This window comes from Neltuma alba, unplaced genomic scaffold, assembly GCF_004799145.2.
Source record: "Neltuma alba isolate B1F8T4 unplaced genomic scaffold, ASM479914v2 tig00010294_pilon, whole genome shotgun sequence".
Taxonomy (NCBI): domain Eukaryota; kingdom Viridiplantae; phylum Streptophyta; class Magnoliopsida; order Fabales; family Fabaceae; genus Neltuma; species Neltuma alba.
In genome coordinates this window covers 1,199,578-1,216,173 of record NW_021635212.1, presented here as the reverse complement: position 1 = coordinate 1,216,173, position 16,596 = coordinate 1,199,578, and the positions used below count along the sequence as shown (strand labels likewise).

The window sequence follows — 16,596 nt, the reverse complement described above, 5'->3', positions numbered from 1 at the left end:
GAAACTAAGTTTTCTTTTTCTTTTTTGTCAGTGTTTTAATACCAAGTCAAACAGTGTAAATCCCCCATATCGGCAAATTCAGTTCATTGTAACAAAAAAATTAGACAAAATATTAATGTTTAATACGTACTTTTTACTCTATTGCAATAAAAAGAGGGGGAGAAAAACTTTCAAGATTACAAACCAAACCCCTTAGTCAATATCCATTTCATGAATAAAAGGTGGAGGCTGGTAAGAATGCAAATGTTTACTTCCATAAAATGAGACGACTTTGCTAAATTATTTGCGAAAACAAAGTTATATTTATCAAAGTGTCAAATCTTCACCTGTCAATTCCTATACGTAACTAATCTAATATAAGTTTAATATATATTACCTCCGGTTTTAAATATAATATCTAGTTTATAGTAGAAACTGTATTATAAACTAAATCCTATATTTAGGATCGGATGAATTATTTCATAAATACAAATGAATGAACTATTTGAAAAATTTGATTCATTAATACTTTGGAATTCATGATTTAGTAAAGTCAACCATTCTACTAACTAGTTATAATACATATATTATTCAATTATAGTTAATATAAATTGATTGTTCCCCTATTTTATATTTATTATAAATTATTGATTATATTTATTAATTTTATAAGCAAAGGAGTCTCTTATAATTATTAATATTTGAAATAATGTTTAATATTTATAAAACATACGATACTTTCAAAATTATGATATTATTGCTCTGTAACCAAAACTTATTTGTATATAAATAATAAAATAAAAATGCTACAAGATATATTACAATTCAATGAGAAATACTAAAGACACATATGACATGAAATGTAAAAAAAAATGAACTAATGAATTGTTTCCATCATCGAACTATTGAATCTAACATATTTCCCGAAAATTTATAATATCTAAAAAATTTTGTCGGATGCCAACTTTAGTACCAAACATATAGTTCAAAGTTGGGCAATACACTCCGGTCAAAAAAAAAAAAAGTTGGGCAATACACCACAAGTCACGTAGTAGCTAGTATAATAATTAAAATTTTAAATAATTCTTAATTACCAACTGAATTAACATGTTACATAAATATTAGGTAAAATATTATTATTTGATTTTAAATTATTACTGTAGCATGATTAATTTATAATATTATTTAATTTGAAGTAAGCTGCAAAAAGAAATGCCAATGATAAAATGATGGTCGGTGAGAAACTTTGAGAAGAGTGAATTTGAAAAGGGGAGTTAATGGGCATTAAATGAATTGTCAGGGCTATAAACTGTAACATTAAAATTCACGAAGCCGGGAGTCCTTTTTGTTTCTAGCTGCTTCATGGGATGGTTCCTTGGATATCTGTTTGTGGAGGAAATGACATATAAGGGCCCGAATGTTTTGCTGAATCTTATATTCAGAATAACGAAATGTGGTAGCATAACTATTTTCCTTTACTAAATTATGATCATTCTTAAGTTTGGTTGGCATGAAAAAAAAATTTTAATTAAAAAAAATATAAATTTAAAATAAAAAGGGAACATTTGAGAAAGGGTAAACAGGCACGGGAAATTGGGAAGTGATGAAAAGTTAAGTTTTTTTTTTCTTCTTAATTTTATAAAGTGTCTTTTTCAATGATTTAACCTTAATATCATAAAAAAAATGTTGACATTGAAATTTGACACGTTAAAAAGATATTTTAAATACCAATATACTAAGTTTATTGTTTAAAAGCAATAATGATTGACACAAAATATTATCATTTAAGACTAATGGTGTTAAAATTAAAAAACTAAAATGATATTTTATAAAATTAAAAGATTAAATTAAAATTTTGTATGAAGTTAGAAGATCAAATTTTTACTTTACAAAATTTAAATAATAAATTCTTCAATTTTAATAATAATTTGGTATCAATTATAATTTCTGTTCACTTGAGTCTAAATTACTAGTGCTACAAATTACTATACGAACATCTTTGATTCATTTGGGAAAAAACATAAATTTAGGGACCACATTGTAATTTTAGCTTTATTGGGTGGGGAAGCAGCAAGAATGAATATGTGCTGACCAAGTGAAAAGCGAAGACCGCGGGTTGGCTGCTTTTGAGCGCTCTGTGGGGGGGATGGCAATATTGTAAATAAGTGGGAACATCAAACCCTCAATGTTAATCTAACTGTTTTTTTTTTCAGATTAAAAAAAAATTTAGGGAAAATTGTAAAAAAAGACCTTGGAATTGCAAAAAACGCAGATAGGGACCCTTGACAACTTCACTTTGGGTTTTGACAAGAATAATATGCCCTGAAGTTGTCAAAACCCAAAGTGAAGTTGTCAATGGTCCCTATCTGCGTTTTTACAATTTCAAGGTTTTTTTGCAATTTTCCAAAAATTTACCTTTTTTTTTTTCTTTTTGTGGCCAACGAGTTAATCTCACTGTTCTAAACCATTTTCAGATTGCAAATCCATAATTCCATATTACACATTTCATTAATCTTTTTTAATTATTTTATAGATATAAAATGTATAAAAAATAAAGTATTTATAAGTAAAGCGATTTATTGTAGAATCTTTATGTTATATATATATATATATATATATATATAGATTTATTTATATAAGATTTCATTATGTAATGGACTCACTGATACATAAGAATATGATTTTTTTTTTTTTTTGAGTTGGCGAACACTAAAATGTTTGCAGGTTGAAGTGTGACATTAGTTTTGACTTGCTCGACAAAAATATGAATTTAAATATATATATCCATTGATATTAATCAATTTATTAATATATATAATTTAAAAAATATTATTAAGTTATATTATTTATAAATCATACATACTAAATAATACTCCTCCTATCATTAATATAAAATTTATTTAACTAATTTGATTATATTAAGAAAATTAGGTAAGTTAGTTAATTATAAGAAATATAGCATGTTTTTCCTAAAATATCATAATCATCCCCTCTCCCTCTTCTAATTGATTATAATTGAGAGAGCATCTAGGAGTAATTTAGAAAAAAATTGATAAGTATGAGAAATAGATCTTATATTTAGGGTTAAAATTAACTTAATAATTAGGTCATATATTAAGAACCATAAGAGTATATAAATGTAAGGACTTTTATTATTAATAACAGTCTAATAGAGTTTTAAAATGTTACCTATCCAAACTTTGTTATTAAGAAAAGTATACTTGACGAGATTTAATTAGAGAATTGGATCTAATAAATATAAGCAAAGGGATCTAAGTTTTATCCATAATATAACTTATTGTTCATAAATGCGCAGAACTTACAATAATTAATATTAATTTTAACGTCAAATTGGTTATAACCTAATGTGGAAGTATGTATTTATTGATATAAATGCTATACTTTATCTTTTGCTTCATATAATCTTTCTCAAATATAATTATAATTAATAACTTTGCAATTGTTATTTATATTTCAATGTTTTGGTAGCCTTTAGAAGGATGAAGGAACAAAGCAATTAACCTGTACTAACGCTGTCTTCCTTTCCCTTGATATATAACAAGAAATAATGTGTATATTCCCAAATAAATTGTTGTCATTTTCCACTAAAGACGTGTCATTTTCTAGTAAAGATGTGTCCTTTCTAATTAAAGTACATGCTATTTTTTGTAATGTATCAGGAAAAGACACATTGTTAATCTCAAGTTTAGACTTGTCATTTTCCAGTAAAGACGTATCATTTTCAAATAAATTATGGTCATTTTTCATTAATGTACATGCTACTTCTTGTGTATCAGAAAAAGTTGTTTTGTTAATATCAAATTTAGACTTGTCATTCATCAATTAAGGCTTGTTATCCTCAGGTAAATTGTTGTCATGGGTTGGAGTCAAAGTAAAAGAGTCAACTTATATTTTTATTTGTATCATAAAATTAAAAAGTTTTTAATAGCCCAATGGTCATTTATCTTTTTGTTGGCCCACATGGCCAAAGGTTGTGGGATCAAATCTCACCCCCATCACTTCTTGCAATATTCTCCCATGAATGAAAAAAAAAAAAAAGTTACAAACAAACTCCACCGACAGCTACCACACTAGTGGCCGACACTCGGCGGCAGTTGCCAACCGCTGACCACTAGTGAGGGGTTGAGTTTTTTTTTTTTTAAAAAAAAAAGGGTATTTTTGGCATTTTACTAACTTTCAAAATTCCAATTTGGAAAGTATTTTCCTCTCTGTCATTACATTTTCTTAGCTTCACAAATTGACATTTTATATTTTCAAACTTCTTTATATGTCATTTTCCCTATGTACAAGGTGGCTGAAAAATTATATCCACATAAAGTATGAAATAAATTCCCTGTATATAATTCGGTGCCCAGAAAAAAAGAAATTACAAGTGTATAATTAATATAGTATAAACATTTTAACATATCCATTGCTTTAGCATACAAAACCTAGCTTTCTTTGATTCTTTATATATCCATGCTTTGACCCTGTAAATACTGTCATACGATCAACCAATACTTCATTCCACCCTTAATATAATATCTAAATAACTAATTTAAAAAAATTAAAAAAATAACTAAATTACTTAATTATAATATATATTACATTATTACATGTTTATTATACTTATATGTATTATTAAATTACATGTAAATTTATAAAAATGATAAGCAGAAAAAAATGGTAAATAAATATATATTTGCAATTTATTAACTATCTTAATCTACTGAATCTCATATTAACAACCGGAAATAATATATTTTAGCCAACTGTATTCTAATTACAAGATTAGCTGACAAAAATTATCTTTTAAAAAATTCCCTTTCTACCCGAGCACATCTAATCTAAAGCTGCTATTTTAAGCATAATTATCCTCATGATTACCCCACCTTTACAGTAAACCAAATGGGATTCAAAATAGATATAAGCTGTAGAGAACTTCAAACCAATGTTATCATGAGCAGTGATTATCGGAATAAATATGAACCAAAATTGAATATTCTCAATAACAAAATCAATATCCTATTATAATACAAAATTTTCTTTTGATGCTACGTTACTATATTTCTATCTCATACTTCCTCTATTAAAAAAAATGGAGAAATAGATATTTCAACAGTGAGGTCAGGTAGTGGAAGGTTGGTAAAGTTGAACCCAAGCATATTCTTCTTTGTAAGCCACATCTGAGTCACAAGATGCTTCACATGTGTACACCACAATTGATGCCCAATCTATAGAGTCCACTTCATTGTCCACACCTAAGTAATAGAGTAGCTGTGGCAGAATCTGGCACCAACGACATTTTTAAATCAGTAATTTCGGTAACAAGAATAACTAATAGTAGTCTTCCAGTCCTCAATCTATTTTGTTCTTTTTATATTTATCATTTTTCTCCGGACTAATTTACTTGATATATACTATAATATAAGTCCAGGATATTTTAAGGAAGATTAAATCACATTTGTTATAATCAACTAATTTATTTAACTCTTGATTTATTTCAGTCAGTCAAATAAGGACCTAAGGACTATATTCATTGAGTTTCTATCAACGAATCCTCAAAAACCTTACCTGAAACTCACAACACATTGAACCACCACAGTAATTGCATTTAGGGATATCAGCTTTAGACGGTCGACCGCTTGAAACAGGCCATATGGGTCTTGCATTAGTATTTCGATAATACCTGTTGTCGCCAGAATAAATAAGCTATTAAAAATGCAATAAAAAAGGGTATTACAATGAAAAGGGGCAAGACTCGCCAAATTTTTCTAAGATGGGTAAAACACATTCACATCTTTTATTGCCACTACATACGGTATTGGCAAGTGGAGACATTTTAAATTGGGTAATCCAAGTTTCTAACAGGGTCAGCCGAACATTCATGTGAATAATAGTCAGATAATGTATTGCAGCATAGTCACAACCATCACTCTGTTCACAATATAAGTATCATACAAGCTAAGATAGACCAGTCAGGTAAAAAATATCTCACTTTCAGGCTTGTCGGTCACACCAAGACACAGTATAACCTGCTTGCCAAACATTTCTGTGGTGCTGGAAGCACAATTATCCAACAGAATTTCAACCAGTCAAGCAATAATCACCTCAATATTTGTTCAGGGGCTGAACTAATACGCTCCTGGAAGCAGACCCAACTCTTTTTGTCATCATCACCCTGTTTACAGGCCAAAAAAAAAAAAAAAAACTTAGCAAACAACATAGCTGCATATAAACTATACCATCAATGACAGGTGAATTTGAGGCAATACCTGAAAGTTCTCCAATATGGAATTCATTGCGTCATCAATTCTGTTCTTTGATATCAAAGAACTAGTTAAAGCATTGCTCTCAGAAATGTCAGGGTTATTGTTATCACTTTCGTCTTCAATAATGATCTCAAATTCGGGCCACAGAGTGTTGCCAGCATCTGCATTGTAAAGAACGATTATGAGTTGAACTTGCAACAATGTAAATATCACAAGAATGCCTTTTGACAATAGCTCTCTATAATGAATGCTTGTACAACTTTTTTTCCTTTTTTCGATGAGCATTGTACAACTTGCTTTTCTTTAATAGTTTATAACAATTTTATACCTTACGGTGATCATCTTTATAATTAGTTTCTTCATACCATGAGTTTTCAAAGATGTCACCACAGTTTTCATTCTTAACAATCATTTATGCCCAGTAATAGTCTCACAAGCTTTAGACCACCAACCTTTCTTAGACTCCACTGAAATGGTTCCGCAATTGTTTGGTCCAGATGTAGCTGTTTGTGCAGAAATTTTCATCTGCGGGCAAGCAATTTTATGACCAGAGCGCCAATGGCTGACCTGAAAGGAGAATTTTTCAGTAATCAAATTTATAAACAGAGAACTAAAAGAAGAGCAAAATTACCTGGTGCTTCTCAGAGCAATACCGCACTTGTCTACAACCACTGCAGAGTTTATCTCCTTTCCATGTAACACACCAATCGCATAGAGCAGCTATAAGTTCAAAGTGCGAAAAATAATCAAAACATTGTCTTAAAAGCAAAAAGAAGCTGCTCAACATGTTGTGCGTTCATTTATTCCAACCACTTCTAGAGGCATTAGTAGGAGTTAATCCAATCATAAATATATAGATGAATGTTGCTAACACAGATTGTCATTATATATTTAGTTTAAAAATTGCAGGCAGAAGTTGCAGCACCAAAGACAGCAAAGTAATGAGCAACTCATTCAGGCTAATAATTTTGACTTCATTGAGGTTGAGATGTAACATTAAGCAGAAAGAAAAATGGCAATTAGCATGTGAATCATAAAGTCTTTTAAATTCCCGCTGGATTCTTTCAATGACTTGCCCCATCAGCATGCAGTTGGGGAAAATACCGTTTATAGTTCAACATAAACTAAGAAACCCAACAAGTACAGCCCCAAAGGAGCATTCAATCACCCTGCCATAACAAATTATCAATTCCACAGATAACACGGTAACTCTTCATAGTTATGAATTTATTCTCAATCCCCCCAAAACATTCATAAATGCAAAAAATCACTTTCTTCTGTTTTAAAAGGTAGCCAATTTTGCTTCCATGTGTGTAGAAAAAAGAAGTTAAAACTCACACGAATTCTCAAAATAAAATTTTTGTGAGAATGTTGAGGGTAGTCTAGCAAAAAGAAATAGATTTTTCCCTTAAGAGGAAGAGGGGGAAAAACGAAGCTGAGTAAAACTGACCTCCAATGCCAACGGGTTTGTCACTCCCATCATTTTTCGGATGTTCACTAGAGTAAAATGGATTATCACGAGGTAACTGGCAACGGAAAACCTTCACACTTCAGAGTGCATAGCATAATTAGAACTAATCAACAGAAAAACGAAGTGAAAAGGAGAATTTGTCCCTTATATAACAAAAATTGACCAAAGAACTCAAAGAAAAGAGATTAAGAATAGTTTAGCAGTACCTTCTAGATGGCTTATCTGGATGGCGTTTCCATTGCTCATGCTGATCCCGAAGAAGACATTTCATTGAAGAACACATGAAAACAAATAACATCCGGTGAAATGTACTTTCCTTTTCAGTTGGCGCATAAACCTTGTAGTTCAAAGATAAAATAAAACTATCATCCACTAGCAAAACTCAGACAAATAGACACATATTAAGGAAGATGTAAGAACAGTTTACAGATAATTCCAAGAGTAAGGATACATTTCATCACACTTGGAAATAAATATTGGCGACCAAATAAACAATACAGAGGAAAATTGCTCAAGAAAGGCATAAACTTATAAGAAAGACATAAGCTTCATAAAACTACAATTTCGAAAGGAATCCTACCTGAAGAAGAAATTGTAAAGGCTCTCCACATATGTCACACGTACATGACCTTCCTGGGGGTATATTCACTGGGTCAAGCCAGGCCTATTTATAAACAGATAAAACCGTCAAATCATGAATTAGTGTTTCACCAGCAAAAACTTTTATTTGCTTTTCAAAATATGCAAGGCTTGAATAGCTTCTTCTTATAGTTATACCCACAATATACATACAGTCGCATAAGAGAATTTGATTAAATTATGCAATTACCGGGGCACCTCCAGCTTTGCTGGGAAAATATTGCCGTTGAAGAGACCATTTATTTTTAGGTTTCTCAATGAAACCTAAAGTAATAGGGTCTTCCTCCTCCTCCTCATCGTTAGAGTCATAATCTTCATGCTCATTGTCAACAAGGACCTCTTCATCATCATCATCATCAAGGGATGAGATTCGGACACCCTTGAGCTTGTCTGTAGGATCTCCAATGGCATTGCAATCCATATTCATCCCAAACAGCAATTAACTGTCTAGTGTGCCACGTATTCCAGTTACTCGATTCTGCGCAAGACTAAGTAGAAACCTCAAACTAAATGGTTTGAACCACAACAAAAACGTATATATGCAGAAGTGATCCAGGAACTTTAAAAAGAAGAAGAAAAAAAAAACACACACACACACACACAAACAACTGAGCAGCAAATATATCATAACAACAGCAAAATTGACACAACAGCAATGAGGGAGGTTGGTTTAAATTCAATTCAGTCACTTCCTTCTGGAAAGAATACTTCTTTCTCTGACTTAATCATAGAATATAAGGACACTAGATAATCATCACATGAGATGAAGAAACAGAGGCGAGGATAGCGACAGGAATAAAAGATAATGGACACGCACAAAAAAATTGCACAAAACCTGGAATACAAGAGAGTGTAAGAGTGTGAGCCCTGTGACGACAGCGAGAGACAAGAGAAGGACTGGGCAGTGAGACAATGAATGTTGGAGGTGGAGAGCGGCAGGAGAGCACTCACTTAGGGTTGCTAAGCTTTCTCTCGAAATGATAAAAAGATGGATTTAATAATAACTAAGTTAAAAAAAATTGGTTTAGAAAATTAATTGACAAATAGTTCCTCGAATGATAGGTTATACAAAAAAAGATAAATTGCACATAAGGGATTTTTTTTTTTTTTTTTAAACCAGACACATAATAGAAGTTGAGTTGCATAGAGAAGACGATTTGCACAAAACATTATTCAGATACAAAAGACTAATTTGTACATATAGATGATAACTTGCATATAAAGGAAGATGAGTTGCTTATAAGGGAAATTTATTGGCATTTTTATCAAAATATTGGAAACAGTAAAAATAATTACCCAAATACTACACTATGAAAACTATTTCCCAATATACTGCATTTTTGAGAAATCATTTAGGCCATGATGAACTTTCCCTCTAATATCTATATTTTTAAAATAAAAAGAGCAGAAACTCGTTCACCTCTGATGAACTTTCAATCTGACAATTTTTTCATTTTCAGCAAAAGTTACAGCCAAATGCCCCATTTCATCAAATACTGTCACATCTCCCTCTGCCTTTTGAATTATAGCGAAAAGTACAGTTAATTACCCCATCATTCCCATTTTCATTAGCCGCCCAGCCCTTCACGTGAATGCCCTAACCATTTTAGGCTAGGCATGGGCAGGTTAGGCAAGACAGGCTTCCCTACCCATTGGTGTCACCCTAACTAAATCATATGTGAAAACATTTTCATTTATGCCTGAAAAATACATTTCATAATTTTACATTTCCGCACATTCAAATATTCTAAAATAAATCTTAACAAGTATCCATTCTTCAAGAATTAAATAACATCCATAATCAATTATTCAATTAAAAACAAGGAAACTCTCAAAATTGTAATTAAAGCTTTGAAATTCAAATGGGTTATAACTTTGCATCAATCTCCACAGTCCACAAGTTGACAAAAAGATGAAACATCTGAAAAAAATACAACAAAGAAAAAAAAAACCTTGAGATATTCCATCAACTGATGGGGATGGGAATGTAATAGAAGGTTGATCATCCATTCATCCATTTAAGCTGCTACAAACATTATACAATTCAAGGGACCATGTTTTAAGCTGCTGCAAACATTATATAATTCAAGGGACCATGTTTTAAAGATATATCAATACACAAAACTACTTTTGGTTGTTAACTTTAACAACTTGAAAAATAAGCCAACAAAAAAGAAGACAATTACATCAGTATTTGATACAAAAATACAGATACAGAGCACAATTCATAGCAAACCAGTTGATACAATTGATTCATAAAAAAATCTGCCAAAGACCAAAAAGAAATTGAAAAAGAAGACACAACAAATCAGCAGTTAGGGTTGATTTCATCTATTCATAAGCCAAAAAGGGTCAAAGCAGAATTTTATAGTTACTTTGTTTACGTCATTCATTGTTTGTCTTCCCCAACATATTCAATTTTGAAAATGACTTCTCCATCCGTCCCTTCTTTTTTGAAGCTAGATATCCTTAAAGAAAGACAGGCGGGCACGCACGCATGCATGCACAAAAAAACATGAACTCAAACTTCCTATATACTACTTCCGATCCTTAGATTTTATTTGACTTTTATTTTGGTTTTAAATATAAGACCCCAATTCACTTTGTCTCTCATATTTTTGTATTTTTTCCCAAAATAATCATTCTAACAATAATAGTTTTAACCCGTACACTTATTACTTGATTAATAAGGATATTTTAGAAAAAACAATACATATTTATTACAAATAAATAACTTAACTTCTTTTCTCAATCTCCTCAAATTAGTCAACTAGCTCTTAATACTCTTATAATTAAGGACTAGCTCTTATGATTAAGGACGGAGGTAGTAATATATAAAAGACATATCGATCAGTTAATGTCTTAATGAACCATCAGTTACAATGAAGGTAGTAGTTCCAGCAAACAACAATCTTAATGCAAACAATTAGACACCAAAGTTCCTAACTTTGACTCAAAGTAGAAAAATATAGCATCAGTTACAACGGAGGCCTATAGTATCAGCGGGAATTCACAAGCCTTATTCAACTTATTCGCAAGAAAAATTCCTGACTTTGACTCAAAACAAGAATTTTATGCTCACCCCAACGATTTCTATCCACTGTCTTCCAATTTTTACCTCAAGCTTCAAAACTAATTTATTACTGTCATCCATATAATTAACTATCAGCAACCAAACTTATTAAAAAACAGCAAAATAGAAAGAAAGACAAACCTGAGATGAAATCGACGAGAGACAGAGAGAGCACCCGAAACGAGTGGCGCGGTGAGACTTAAAGAATTAAGGAGGAGAGACGGACGAGATAGACGAGATTTAGTGCGCACTTGCGTTGACGCGTTCCCCACCTGAAACGAGATAGATGACGGACAAGGGACGGAGTGAGCAATCGAAAGCTCGAACCGAAATGAGAGATGGGGAGAGAGGAGCGAGTCGCTGCTACCGCAGGGGAGTGGAGACTGAGAGTCAGCGGCGAACGAAAGAACAAGAGGGTCAAACGGGCTAGGGCAAATGGGAAAAATATTAGTTAAAATATAATATATGGGGGGAAAACACAAAAATGAGCCTTAAGTTTTAAAATCCCAAAATGATTACTTGAATTTGTAAAATCCTAATTTAGACATGAGTGACTAATTTGAAATTTGTAAATTTTCTGAAATGACTATATTGTTCTTTATTTTTTTTTATTGTTTTTAAAAAACCAAATACACTCACTGACTAACTAGTCATTAGAACTCCAGTGCCGGTAACGATCACAGGAGCTCAGGTGGCCTCTATCATCGAAATTTTGATGGCCAGCAAACAATCAGTTGTAAGAGCTCGAATGGGTGCCCTGAGCTGTCAGTCATCTCAGTAAATTTACAAATCCCAAATTAATTACTTTTGCCTAAATTGGGATTTTACAAATTCAAATAACCATTTGGAGATTTTTATCATTTTTGTACCTTTTTTCCTATTGTATATATATTATATTTATATATTACAGGCAGGGTCAAATGACTAGCCCGTGATATGCCCAATCCAAAAATTCTTTGTTTTTTTAGACTGATTTTTTTATGGCAGGGCTAGGCAAATTTTTCTTTGAGCTCAAATGGGTGCCCTGAGCTGTCGGGCATCTTGGACAATCCTAGTTCTATCTATATATGTTTTTGTTGTGGTTCAAACCATTTAGTTTGAGGTTTCTACTTTCGCGCAGCATCAATTAACCGGAATACGCGGCGCACTAGGCAATTAATTGCTCCTTGGGACGAATATGGATTTCAATGCCATTTGGAGATCCTACAGACAAGCTCAAGGTCAAGGGTGTCCGAATCTCATCCCTTGATGATGACGATCACGACGATGATGAGGTCCTTGTCGACAATGAGCATGAAGATTATGACTCATATGAAGAGGAAGGGGACAGAAGATGTGACACAAGAGAAAATGATTGCATACCAAAAAAAATGAATTGTACATCAAAAAAGTTAAGTTGTATGTTGGGAAAGTTAAATTGCATAGAATCCTTAGATACTTTTACTAATTAAATTCTCAATGAGCAATTTATCCCAATTTTTTCTTATAAATATAAATTCAAAATTGAGTTACTTATATATTTATGCCATAAAAAATTAAGTTATAACTAATTTCGTGTAACACCATATCCTAGGGTTTTAAGTTTCTAAAATCCAACAAAACCCATAACCAAGTTCAATGAAAATTACATCAAAAACTATAAACATGCCTTATTTATAAAATCAATGAATTAACTCCATGTAAAAGTGTCATTTCTTTATTTTTTAAGTCAATTACATATAATTTCATGATATTTTAAAATTTAAATTTAAATTTCCCCCCTGATTTTATATTTTACTCTTTACTATCACTTTTGTCGAAAACCAACAATGTCATATCAGATTAACGAGAATGACATAACATCTTATATTAATTAAAAAGTTTAGGTTTGATATAAAGCCATTTGAATTTTAAGTTAATTATGTATAAGCCGATGAGATCTTAAAGTTTAAATTTAATCTGCTTAAATTTTTAACATTAAACCCGTTCCGTTGTTTTCCTCTCCCATGTCTATCAAGGTGAACTCATTGCTTTCAATTGATCTAATAATTCTTTCATTTTACTCAAATGTTAAAACAAGATCAAGGTGAGAAAATTAAGTATAGATAGTGGATTAGACTTTGAAAATTACCCAGTGTAACTTGTACAAGCTTGATCTTCCTCCTTCTTCCCAATTCCCTTTCTCTTTCTGTCTCTCTTCTTCGTGCTAGTTGGATGTTGAAAATGATGATAAGAATGAGGTGGAAGGAGTGTTTTATGAAGTAATTTTTTTTAACAATAAGTTAATATCACATTATAAAAAGTACAAATAATCAGATAAGAGAGATAAAGATAAGCATTCGGTTTTTCAGTTATAACCCAATTAACCGAATAATCGAATAGAGCGAATTTTAAATATTAAATCAAAACCGATTAATCAAACTAACCGACACCAAATTAACCAAAATATTTTGGATCAATTAACCAATTAACCGAAATATATAAATATGAAAAGTGATTTTAAATTAAAAATACTAATAAAACACAATTATAATCATTAATTAATAAATATTTCATCATTCAATGTGATTTATTATAATAATATTTATTCTAACTATATTTATTGAATATAAATATATTTAAAGAGTTCATCTATACCCACATATATATTTATTATAATAATATTTATTAAATATAAATATATAATATATTTATTTCGGTTATAACCGAATTTTTTTCTACTAACTGAACCAAACACCAAAACAAAATTGTTAAAAAAATAAGGGAAAATGACACAAAAAGAAGCTTTAAAATGTGAAATGCCAATTTAGGAAGCTGAAGAAATGTAATTATAGAGAGGGAAGTCCTTCCTAAATTGGAATTTTGAAATTTAGTGAAATGACAAACATACTCTTGTCTTTTTTCTATAAAAAAAAAAAAAAACCTCAGCCCCTCACCGATAGCCGGCGATCGGCTGTCACCGCCAGCAACTGGCCTCTGGCAGCCAGCGACCGTCTCTGGCCACCAGCGGTGGCCATTGGTGTGGTGGCTTCCAGTGAAGTTTTTTTATGACATTATTTTTTTTTTAGAATGGGATAATATTGGTTCTAAATGACAGGGGTGAGATTAGATCCCACAACCCCTTGGCCATTTGGGCCAACAAAAGAGAAGATGGCCATTAGGCCATCAAAGATTTCTTAATCTTATAATGCAAATAAAAATATAAGTTGACTCTTTTATTATGACTCCAGCCCGTGCCAACAATTTACCTGAATATGACAAGTCTTAATTGAGAAATAACAAGTCTAAATTTGATATTAACAAAACAACTTTTCCTTATATATAACAAGTAGCAGCATGTACATTAATTAAAAATGACCATAATTTATTTAAAAATGACACGTCTTTACTGGAAAATGACAAGTTTAAACTTAATATTAACAAAGCAACTTTTCCTGATACATCACAAGAAATAGCATGTACGTTAATTAAAAATGACCATAATTTATTTGAAAATGACGCTTCTTTACTGGAAAATGACAATAATTTATTTGGGATTCCTGATACATAACAAGAAATAACATGTATATTCCCAAATAAATAATTGTCATTTTCCGGTAAAAACTTGTCATTTTCCAATAAAAACTTGTTATTTTCAAATAAATTATGGTCATTTTTAATTAATATACATACTATTTCTTGTTATGTATAAGGAAAAGTTGCTTTGTTAATATCAAGTTTAGACTTGTCATTTTCCAGTAAAGACGTGTCATTTTTAAATAAATTATGGTCATTTTTAATTAATGTACATGCTGCTACTTGTTATGTATAAGGAAAAGTTGCTTTGTTAATATCAAATTTAGACTTGTTATTTCTCAATTAAGATTTGTCATCCTTAGGTAAATTGTTGTTATGGGTTGGAGTCACAGTAAAAGAGTCAACTTATATTTTTGTTTGCATTATAAGATTAAGAAATTTTTTATGGCTCAATGGCCATCTTTCCTTTTATTGGTCCAGCGCCAAAGGCCAGTCGCTCGCCACCAGTTAGGGGCTGAGGTTTTTTTATTTTAAAAGACAAGGGTATTTTTGTCATTTTACTAAATTTCAAAATTCTAATTTGGGAAGGACTTCCCTCTCTGTAATTACATTTCCTTAGCTTCCCAAATTGACATTTCACATTTTCAAGCTTCTTTATGTGTCATTTTCCCAAAAAAATAAAAACTGAATATATAACCAAAAATTGAAATAATTGAACCCAAAAACTAAAATTGAATTCAGTTCGGTTCAGTTTTCGGTTATAATTCGGTTTTGCTCACCCCTAAAGAGAATATAAGAGGGAGGGAAATGCATTATGTAATCGAGAGAATTATAATGAGGTGCTAAGAAAAAATATAAAGAATATAACTACTAAAAAGTCTCATTAACAAGTTAGAAGTTATTACTCCCAATTTTGAAACTTGTCATTACAATCTGCTAAATTGTTAATGAGATTTTTTAATAATTATGTTCTTTTCTTGAGATTTTATTGTAATTCTTATTAATTAATTTCTGAAAATCTTCTCATCAAAAAAGATATATCTTGTGGAATCAAATTACTTTAAAGAGCAGTAATTCTGTTTGAGTTATTATTGGACATTAATAAAATTAAGTTAATTTAGAGACAAGTTCCGCCTCCTGGAAACCTCACCTTTTTCTCTTCAATTTTGGGCCAAATGCATCCAATGGTTACCTCCCTCACTTGCGGGTGGTCAGCGTCTCAGCGACGCCCTTACTCCATTTCTTCGGGCTTGGGCTTGATTTTTACGGATTGCGGGTCATGGAATTTTGACCATTTCTTATCATAATTGGAATTAAATCTCATAATTAATTTTGCTGGGAAAATTGGCCATAAATTCTGAATTGAAAATTTACTCATAGAATGGAATCTAACAACATCGAAAATGGGTGAGATCCTTCAGTGTTAATAAGGGTGATGGGACAAAGACCAAATTATTTTTATAAAACGTAATTATATATTCAGGAAGACTCCTTACACATTGTGAAAGCTAATTCAATCTCTAAAAAAATAATTACATATTGGTTCATAATGCATCTTCAGAAAGGTAATTATATTCAAGGAGACCACTTACACATTATGAATGCTTATTGCATCTCAAGAAAGGTAATTGCATATTTATTCATATTATATATTAGGGAATGTAATT

General features: G+C 31.1%; 1 protein-coding gene across 5 annotated transcripts; it reads right to left on the bottom strand.

Moving 5' to 3' along the window:
• Positions 1 to 4,879: 4,879 nt before the first annotated feature.
• On the bottom strand, positions 4,880 to 11,829 carry LOC114755530 (programmed cell death protein 2). Of its 5 annotated transcripts, none has more exons than XM_028944419.1 (11): positions 11,576 to 11,829; positions 8,552 to 8,849; positions 8,303 to 8,386; positions 7,929 to 8,059; positions 7,702 to 7,799; positions 6,883 to 6,971; positions 6,704 to 6,818; positions 6,255 to 6,412; positions 6,090 to 6,160; positions 5,554 to 5,668; positions 4,880 to 5,268 (listed from the first exon to the last, which is right to left on the bottom strand). In XM_028944419.1, exons 2-11 carry the CDS (start codon positions 8,786 to 8,788, stop codon positions 5,107 to 5,109), a joined length of 1,260 nt encoding a protein of 419 aa, XP_028800252.1. In that variant the 5' UTR covers positions 8,789 to 8,849; positions 11,576 to 11,829; the 3' UTR covers positions 4,880 to 5,106. The 5 variants fall into 5 exon arrangements, with proteins under 5 accessions (XP_028800252.1, XP_028800256.1, XP_028800253.1 ...); XM_028944423.1 differs by having other exon boundaries at positions 7,929 to 7,969; XM_028944420.1 differs by having other exon boundaries at positions 8,552 to 8,839.
• Between the last annotated feature and the right edge of the window lie 4,767 nt (positions 11,830 to 16,596).